Source organism: Sorghum bicolor, chromosome 1 (genome assembly GCF_000003195.3).
Source record: "Sorghum bicolor cultivar BTx623 chromosome 1, Sorghum_bicolor_NCBIv3, whole genome shotgun sequence".
In the NCBI taxonomy this organism is placed as follows: Eukaryota; Viridiplantae; Streptophyta; class Magnoliopsida; order Poales; family Poaceae; genus Sorghum; species Sorghum bicolor.
In genome coordinates this window covers 79,582,310-79,592,050 of record NC_012870.2, presented here as the reverse complement: position 1 = coordinate 79,592,050, position 9,741 = coordinate 79,582,310, and the positions used below count along the sequence as shown (strand labels likewise).

General features: G+C 46.5%; 2 protein-coding genes across 5 annotated transcripts; one reads left to right on the top strand and one right to left on the bottom strand.

Annotated features, from left to right (window-relative positions):
• On the top strand, nt 1-3,502 carry LOC8059481 (pyridoxine/pyridoxamine 5'-phosphate oxidase 2). Of its 3 annotated transcripts, XR_002449323.1 has the most exons (9): nt 1-204; nt 282-331; nt 427-484; nt 578-610; nt 706-801; nt 1,094-1,261; nt 2,022-2,156; nt 2,318-2,355; nt 3,135-3,502. XR_002449323.1 is itself a non-coding variant. In XM_021451543.1 (8 exons), the coding sequence occupies exons 1-7, from the start codon at nt 94-96 to the stop codon at nt 2,118-2,120; spliced, it is 615 nt and encodes a 204-aa protein (XP_021307218.1). In that variant the 5' UTR covers nt 1-93; the 3' UTR covers nt 2,121-2,156; nt 3,135-3,502. The 3 variants fall into 3 exon arrangements, 2 of the variants coding, with proteins under 2 accessions (XP_021307218.1, XP_002468647.1); XM_021451543.1 differs by lacking the exon at nt 2,318-2,355; XM_002468602.2 differs by lacking the exon at nt 3,135-3,502 and having other exon boundaries at nt 2,318-2,388.
• On the bottom strand, nt 4,962-8,843 carry LOC8078000 (short-chain dehydrogenase TIC 32, chloroplastic). 2 transcript variants are annotated; one of them, XM_021451542.1, is made up of 6 exons: nt 8,402-8,841; nt 7,967-8,206; nt 7,777-7,858; nt 7,566-7,653; nt 7,432-7,478; nt 4,962-5,606 (listed from the first exon to the last, which is right to left on the bottom strand). In XM_021451542.1, the coding sequence occupies exons 1-6, from the start codon at nt 8,746-8,748 to the stop codon at nt 5,403-5,405; spliced, it is 1,008 nt and encodes a 335-aa protein (XP_021307217.1). In that variant the 5' UTR covers nt 8,749-8,841; the 3' UTR covers nt 4,962-5,402. The 2 variants fall into 2 exon arrangements, with proteins under 2 accessions (XP_021307217.1, XP_002465984.1); XM_002465939.2 differs by lacking the exon at nt 4,962-5,606 and adding an exon at nt 6,730-7,164 and having other exon boundaries at nt 8,402-8,843.

Genomic DNA, 9,741 nt, shown 5'->3' with positions numbered 1-9,741 from the left:
ATCGCGTCCGTTAATCTGCACCAGCGTCCCCCTCTCCATCCGGCGTTGGTGAAGCCGCGCGTCGGGGAGAGGGGCGGAATCGGCGACAAGGAGATGGCCGGCGGTGGCGCCGCCGCGTCGGCGCTTTCAAGCCCGTGGAGGACGCTGCTGCAGCGAGCGCTGGACGCCAACGCCCACCTCAGGCACTCCACCTTCTTCCAACTCGTACGCTTCGATCGCCTGTTTGCCGTTCTCCGGATTGGGGAAAACGAGGTTCGCTCACAACTGTCGATTCGTTTCAGGCAACGGTGGGCGCCTGCGGCAGGCCGGCGAACCGCACCGTCGTGTTCAGGTGCTCTGGAGCGCGTGGTTCTGCGCCCTTCCTCTCTCTGTCTCCAGTTTGTTTTACCAGTTTTGATTTGACGTGGGGTTTCCATTCGCGATTAGAGGGTTTCAGGAACACTGTGATAAGATTCAGATTAATACGGACGCCCGAAGCAACAAGGTGGGTTTGCTGTGCTCTGCGTTGATTGACATTTTTTATTTCCCTGCTCGCTGATTCCCTGTTACGTTTCCATGTGTAATTTTGATTCAACAGATTGGTGAGATCAAGAGCTGCCCCTTTGGTGAGGTGTGCTGTGTAGAACATTAGAAATGTCACAGTTACATCAGTCAAGATGGCAAGTTGATTTAGCGCTGCCCCTGAACTTGTGTGTAACCCTGCAGATTTGTTGGTACTTCACAGATAGCTGGGAGCAATTTCGTATCAGTGGCAGCATAGATGTGATTGATGCTTCTAGTGCAGACCCTGCCAAGCTCCAGGTTAGACCTGAGAGCTGATCACTTCTGCATTTTGTCTACACGCTGTATAGAGTGCACTAGCACACTGCTAGTTGTTCTAGTAGTTTAGCTTAGTGTAGCCTTACTTCAAGTTCATACCTTGTTTTGTGTCATTTATCATGTTCAACCATATGTTCTTGTCACCTCAACAACCTGTCAAAACTTTTGTATATGCTGCTCAGAATAGCCCTATCTCTTACCTTGTTGTATTCCCATGTAAAATAGAGTTTTATATTCAATCCGTGGTGAACAATGGTTGTCACTTCTTTTACAGTACAGGGAGAAAGCATGGTTTTCAAGTTCAGTGAAGTCGAGATTGCAGTACTTAGGACCACAGCCAGGCATTCCGGTTCTAGATGATGAGCACGTTAAGGGTGTTCATCTCGATCCATTAGCTGGCCCAGTAGATGCCTTTTGCCTTCTGGTTCTTGATCCGGAAAAGGTTGGGCAGCCCCTTTTTTCACTTTTTGTTGCTCTCATGTTTTGTGCTACCATGTATGATATTTATATTAAAAGTGCTGTGTTTACTATTTTCATGCAGAGGACAAACCTAAAATTCTGGTTTACCACGAGGAACCCAAACAATATAATCTTGCAAAAATTGTTTAGGTTTAGAATTTATTTTTAGTTTTTTTAAGTTCCCTAATTGGTGATACGACTGTAATGCACTATTTTTGGAAATTGTAACTCTGGGGATATAGTGTGAGAAAGTGATGACTTTGGTGCTAGATAGGAACGAAGATAGGTTATGGTTCTTTTTATTTACTGAATCTGCCCACTATTTTCAGTTTACACTCGAAATCAGATTTAAATAGCATCTCTTCAATGCCATATTATTTCATTCCCTGCTAAATGGGCACTGCCATTAATTGCCAGAATATCAGAAAATCCTACCAAATCACAGTAGCTTACTGTTCTTTCATTTTTGTTTAGAAAAAAAGGTCAACTCAGTTCCCCTTGGAAATAGTTATTTTGCAGTAACCAGCTATGCATAAGTGCATGGGTACCCCAACTACCAATGGTCTGGTAGCTTTGTTAACTCCAGAATTTGTGCTTTTGTTATATGCTTCATCCATCAGTAATTCAGTACTCCATCCAAAATGCACAGAAGATTGCAAATCAAGAGTCTAGCAGTTGTTGCTTGATACACGAGAGCTTTTGCAAGATTAACCATGTCATTGTCATTGTATTATTGTGCTTAGGTTGATTATTTGAACCTGAAAAGCAATCAAAGGTTGATGTTTACAAGACAAAATGATGATGGATCCAACGATTGGATGGCAGTAAAAGTTAGCCCTTAAGCTGCTGCAAAAAACATTATTCATGAACTTCTCTTGGTAACAAAGCTATCATGATCTTCTGTGTTTTCATATCCTTTCAAATTTTTAGGTGGATGTCATTTTGTATATTTGAGAGATATTTTCATGGTCATACGTTTATATATTGGGAACACTTTGTAATCTAAGGGATTTGTTATTTATGCTCCCTGAACATACAGGTACATTTTAATATTGGCATCTAACACTATTGATAAAGGTATATCTTCGAAGTCTTGGAATTTTTACTCAACACGTTGAGTCTTATGGATGTTTTTTTTATTGTAACGGTATGTGTTACATGCACTGTTTTTTTTATACCAAAGCTTGCAGACCACTGCATGTCTGCATCCACAGATAAATGCTACTAATAACCAATCAAGAAAACTGATATATTTCAATCTTGTTTGGTGGGGGTGAAAGGGAGTCCTCTTCAGAAACATAGAAGACAAAGAATGTAGGGTATTTAGGAAGATTAGAATTCAAAGGTTGTACAAGAATGTGAAACATATCAGTTAGAGCAAGTATATTAAGGGGCTGCAAGTGGGTTGTATGCTGATGTGGAGGAGAGAGCGGTAGAGAGAGAAGAGAAGCGAGTTGTAAGCTTACAGCCAGCTTATGCACATGAACCAAGAAGTTCTGTGAGATAGACAAGGAGGTTGTAAGCCGGCTAACTATATACGAGTGGGCTGATAGATTGACTGTGAGTTTTCATACAGCCAACAGCTAGATGTATTATTAGCCTTGCTCTTAGAGGTATTTGATCCAACTGATTGGTTTTCGGGATAATAAAATTGTATTCTGTGTATGAAGTCAAAGCAAGCTGTGGTTATTTGTGTTTGTTCAAAGTCGTTGGACTTGAGATTTGTTTGAAGATGAGTGTGGCTCTAGTTTGCCACTCGTGCTTGTTTTTGTGGATAAGGTTTTAATAGAGGATTCTTCTTTTCGCCATGGACCTTTATGTGCTTGGCCAGTTTGCTGACCTTGTTGCTTTGGCAGTTATCTGTGTGAGCAGAATGCAGAAACAGCATTTGTCGGCTTTAATAAACTACCAGCATATGGGAAGCATTAAAGCTGTGTCTACACTTGCAACGATGTGATGAGCTCAAGCCGATGGATGGTTGGAGAACTTCAGGTCAGCTTGGCAAGTCATGAATGTGGCCTTCGAAATCAAAGCTGATTGCTCTTATCCTGCAAAAGCCCCCAGGCAGACACACCACATGATCTGCCCTTTCTCTCTAACAGTGCAGAGCAATAAACATCTACTGATTACCGAAAGAACCATGTGGCTGCAGTGGCCAGTGGGCTCAGATCAGTGTCTGATTATGAACAGTTTCAGATAAAAATGTGCTAATAGCATTATGTCATTGCAAAAGCAAATGGAAAGTGAACCGTTGCAGCCATGTTTTGTTTGAGGCCCCAGTTGCAACTTGGAGTGTATGTGTTGGTGATGTCAAGTCTTGTCTTGGGGGACCGAATGACTATTGGTTCATCTTGACTATTACTGCGGCTCAATCATCTGGCACTTGAGAGTTGAGAGGAAGAGATAACCATGAGCACCTTTCAAGATCAGTCAAAACGCTACTCCATTGCGGCTGATTGGAGAGGTCAAAGGTGGCTGTTAAATTGGATATTCAGCTTTTGCATCGGAGACTTCTGGCAGCCTTTTCTCCCTCCCTCCCTCTCTCACTACCCAATCCGGTATTGTGGTGCCAAACAAAAGTCATCATGCCTCATCGCTTTTGCAAAGCACGCAAGGGACATGTGTTTGGGCATAAAGCAGATGTTTGAGGTCAACAGCAGGTCTGCGCCGCAAGTTGTTAATGGTAGGTTCGTTAAAAAAACGACTCAGAAGGCCTTCTTTGGTTCCGTCTTTGGACAGTGGTCTCTTTTTGCCTATTGGGCCTGTGTTGGTCTAAAGGCCTGGAAGATGTGGGCCATGCACAGCTTGGCAGACTCACCTAGTGGATAACACTCAGTCTCCACTCTGCAGAAGGTATCTCTCTTGGTATTCTCCATTTCTCGGGTTTCATACTGCAAGATTAACCCCAACACCCCCAGTTTATATGAACTAACACTCCTAAGTCAAACTTTTGAACTTTGATAATTATCTGAAAATATGTATAGATTGACAACACAAGAATGATACCAGGGGATATTTTAAGAAAAACAGTTCCCTGATAATATGTTTTAAATTTAAGATAACATATTTTATAGATATTCTCAGTTCAAGTTGGAAAAGATTGGGTTGCGACAAATGTAGCTGAGTGACATTTAGTACTATAAATTGGGTGCGCACCCTGACACCCATATTTATATTACATTTGGTTAAGTATATAGCCATATATAGAAGGGGAAAAAATCGAAATCAGTCCCCTTATGCTTGGCAATTTATAGATAACACCCTAAAATAATGTTTAGGCTCCAACTGTTTTAGTTGGTTCAATTCACCATTTAATAAGATTTGATTTTTTTTGTATCTTCACTTACAAGTAGTAGAGTTTAATTTCAAATTTTATGAGGCAATAGAGCACATCATACTTTATGTCAAAAAGTACATCTTATTTTTTTCGTCATTATTTTGATAGGTTAGGAAAATTCAAAATAAATTAATACTTCAGATAGAAAATTATACATAATATAATGATGAAAATTTCATAATGTATTTTTCTAACACAGAATATGATGTCCTCTATCATCTCACAAAATATTAAATTGGAAAACTTGTACTGAAGAAACAAAAAAGTCAAACTTTGTTAACTTGTAAATTGGAGCAAGTTAACAAGATTTGTCTTTTTTATTTCTCCACGTACAAGTTTTCCAAACCAAACATTAATTAGTTTAGAGGGTTATTTGAACATATGCATAATTTGAGGAGCAATGGAACTGCAATTCGTACTCGTCAGAGTGCAAGGAAAAGATAGGAAATAGAATAACGAAGCTGAACCTAAAACACTACTCTCATATTTGTTACCCTGTCCATTTCTTGTGGTGTTAGCGGTGGCACTTAGCTTAGGTTTGAGCAGACCTGTGTATAGTATATGTAGCTCTCAATAATTAGCAAAGAAGGCCTTTTATATCATGCAAGCATAGGTGTTTAGTCATTTTGATAGACGGCCTACTCGCTGCCCGATACAGAATGCATGATTATCACCTTTAATTTTTGTGTGTGGTAGGGTGTGATTATCACGTATAAACACAAGAGGAAGAGAGAATTGCAGTGGACATGGACATCGTCACCTATCGGGGGCATGCTCCATCCCTGTCTCATCCCATCCCACAAAGCAGTGAGGTCCTAGAAGCATCCATCCAAGGACCAAGATCCAAATGCTGGCAATGATTTGGACGGGGGTCATGGTCATTGCCCTTGAGACCTGAAATTTCAGAATCTGGAAGGGAAGGATCTCTCACGGTACCCACTCTTCCTTTTTCACAAATCGGAAGTCGCGCCAACAGGCCTGTGGTGGTGCCCTGTGCTTTGTTTAGTTCACCCAAAAAAAACAAAAAAAAATTAAAATTTACCGTCACATCAAATCTTGCGGCATATGCATAAAGCAATAAATATAAACGAAAATAAAAACTAATTAAACAGTTTGCTTGTAAATCACGAGACGAATATTTTGATTCTAATTAGTCCATAATTAAATAATATTTATTACAAACAAACGAAAATACTACAGTGTTAAAAATACAAAAACTTTTTCACACCTAAACAAGACCCTGGTCGATGGATCCAATCGAACAAGACAATTCGGCAACTCATCCACCCGTGCGTGCGTGCAATAGCAGCAGCTCGTACTTGCACGCAAGCGAGAGATGCTGCTGGCCGGCCGTGCGCGGCGTGTCTCGACATGTCACCTTTGCTGACACCAACGGATAAACTAGAGCAGCGGCAGGCCACGGAGATGGTGGATGGAGATGGATACAGAAGCGGAAAGTTTTTTATTTTGCTACCGTAGTATTTTCGTTTGTTTGTGACAAATATTGTCCAATCATAAACTAACTAAAATCAAAATATTCCTCTCGTAATTTATAAATAACTGTATAATTAATTTTTATTTTTATATATATTTAATACTTTATACATATGCGGTAAGATTGTTCAATCATGAACTAACTAGATTAAAAGATTCGTCTCGTAATTTACAAGTAACTGTATAATTAGTTTTTATTTTTATATATATTTAATACTTTATGCATATGCCGTAAGATTCGATGTGATGGATAATCTTAAATTTTTTTTGATTTTTGAGATGAACTAAACAAAGCCATAGCCGCTCGGAGCGCGGCGCATGCATGGATCACAGGATGATGGATGCATGCACGCGTATCTCACTGACTGACACCAATGGGTAATGGATGCCATGCTGATGATACACTGCTGGTGCAGGAGGACAAACAAAAGCAAGCGGCTGCACGTCGTAGAGTACAGTACTTGCTTGCTGCCCACTGTTCCGGCACCGATCGACACCAAGTACGCAACACAGGTCAAGTAAAAGCTTCAATGTTCAGAGTCCAAACAGACTTCTGAGACACACACAAAGAACTACTACCAGCGTTGGATGGATACTGCTACTGATTGGATTTGGAGTACTAAGTAAACAAATGGTGTATACTAGTATATAGGACAGGAGGATTATGCTACAAGCTGTATTTATAATGCTGCTAGGACGGGATCGATCGGATATGTATAAGTATTGTACACGCATCTCACATCATGGAGACGCAGCGGCGAAAACAAAAGGGCGGATATACTGGAACTGGATCAGCATTCGATCAGCAGGCTCGACGACGAGGCGACGAAGAAGCTCCGGCCTGTGACTGTGTCTGTGTCTGGGCCGTCCTGCTGGGGTTGCCCGGTGCTGGTGCAGCCGTCGATCATGGCCTCGGAGACCCGCCAGAGGCGCGCGGCCTCGTGGCGGTCGGTGGCGGCCGGCGACGGCAGCGCCTCGTTGCAGTCGGCGAAGTAGCGGCCGGACACGCCGGCCACCCTCGGGTGGGCCGCCACGTAGCACGTGGTCGCCGCAGCCTGCATGCGCATGCAGCAGCAGTGGGAGGAGGTGAGCTCAGAGCAGTGGATTGACCGGTGGCCACTGACGGCGACCGCGGTGGGGTTTATTACAGACTAGTACAGAGAGGTTTATAGTGGATGCTGCAATAATTACAGACCAACACATAGGAGTACTCCTACACTAGTAGAGGTAGAGGTCGAGAGAGAGAGTGTGTGCACGGGACCCAACACATGGAGCAGGGAATAAATTTAAAGGGATTTGGTGAGGGTACGTTAATTAATTACCTGAGGGATCGTTTTCAGCAGCTTGGACAGCAGCAGGAACACCAGATCTGCAAATAAACAAAATTTATTTAAACTCACTCATTCAGAGTCATTCAGACGAACGAGTCAGCTAGCTGACAGTGTAGTATTGAGACCGGTGAGGACGCCGTCGCGGTCGCGGTTGAGGCGGGTCCTGACGATGCCCGGGTGCACGCAGTTCACCGTCACGTTGGCGCCCATTTCCTGGTGAAACGAAACCCGACCGACCCGGCCGTCAGGATCATGACATCCCCCATTACCCAGTCAGAGTCAGTCAGCGCACATGCATGCCCCATGGCGGAAACGTGAGAGCCGAGAGGGACTGACCTGCAGGCGCGCGGCGAGCTCTTTGGTGTGCAGCACGTTGGCGAGCTTGGACACCGCGTACGCCTGCGTCGCGTCGTAGGGTCTGCCAACCGACATGCCATTGCCAACACAATGCAAAGGTTGTGTGTGTCAGGTTAACGACGACACCACAAAATGGTTGTAAGAAGCCATGGCAGGTTCAGAGACTCACATCTTCCGGCGCGTGACGAGGTGCAGGTACTCGGCCCAGTCGCCGGCGAACCAGCCGTGCACGCTGGACGACACGTTGACGATGCGGCCCTGCACGCCCGTGTCCGCCGCCGTCTCCGCCATCCGCCCCGCCAGCAGCTTCGTCAGCAGGAAGTGCCCTAGGTAGTTGGTGGCGAAGGTCATCTCCACGCCGTCCTCCGAGAGCGCCAGCTGCCCGTGCGAGAACTTGCCGGCATTGTTTCTGCACGCACAGACATCCACCACATACGTACATGCGTGTGTGTGTGAGAGAGAGTGGTGACCGTGCCCCGACAAACACACGAGACGATCGGTCGATGGGGCGAACAAGCAGGCGCACTCCACAGAGAGACGTGTGGCGTAGGAGACGCCAGGGAAAAAAAGGAAGCCGAGGAACTGGACGACGACGACGACGTACATGAGGAGGTGGAGCGGGAGGCCGAGCGCGAGGAACCTGTCGGCGAAGGCGCGCACGGACGCGAGCGAGCTGAGGTCGAGCGGGAGCACCAGGACGTCGGCGCCGGGGCACTCGGCCACGATGCGCGCGCGCACGTCCTCCGCCGCCTTGGCGCTCCGCGCCGGGATCACCACGCGGGCGCCGCGCTTCGCCAGCACGCGCGCCGTCTCCGCGCCGATCCCCGACGTCGCGCCCGTGATGATGGCCGTCGTCGCGCCCAGGTCCGGGGTCACCTCCTCCGCCGTCGACCTCGACCCGAACCCGCTCGCGCCCGGCGAACCCAGCAGGTACCGCACCGCCCGCAGCATCCCCGGTAGCGCGCGCGTCCAGCGGGCGGCGCCGGCGAGGTGACGGATGCTGCCAACGGGAGGGAGGGAGGGAGGGAGGGAGACTGGTGGGGAGGACGGGGAGTGGAATTAACGCGCCGACCCGGCATTTATATACACCTCGGGGGGCTCTCTCTCCTCGCTCGCATCGCATGAAGAGGAGAAGCGAAGCGAAGCGAAGCATGGGTGGAAACTAGAAAAAGGCGGAGAGCGAGCACGCGCGGCGCAGTCAGTTCTTGGGCATTGACTGCCTGCGTGCGTGCGTGCGTGCCAGGGCCAGCGAGCAGCAATTGCGCGCACGGGCCGTGCGTCCGCGAGCGGGCGACACGACGGCACGGCACACGGCTCCGACCGAGCGCCTGACCGTGCGGCGGTCGGTTCCGGACCGGACCTTGGCTCGTTGGCGTTGCGCGCGCGACCCCCCGTCGTTGTCCTCTGCACCGTGCACGGTCCGCGGCGCCGAACGGCGAGATCGTGACCGTCTCGTGGGTGCCGTCCGGGACAGTCGTGTTCACCGTCCGGCTCGTGCAATCAGCAGCGTGCACTTTCCGTGTGCCAGTGATGCAGCTAGCCACGGCACGATCGCGCGAGCTAGCTAGCGTGTACTTAGGCCCTGTTTAGTTCCTCACCCAAAATTTTTTCATCCATCCCATCGAATCTTTGGACACATGTATGGAACATTAAATATAGATAAAAAAATAAACTAATTACACAGTTTAGTTAAGAATCGCGAGACGAATCTTTTAAGCCTAGTTACTCCATGATTAGCCTTAAGTGCTACAGTAACCCACATATGCTAATAACAGATTAATTATGCTTAATAAATTTGTCTTGCAGTTTCCTGACGAGCTATGTAATTTGTTTTTTTATTAGTTTCTAAAAACCCCTCCCGACATCCTTCCGACACATCCGATGTGACACCCCAAAAATTTTCGTTCCCAATCTAAACAGGCCCTTACTACGGGTTCTCCCCGG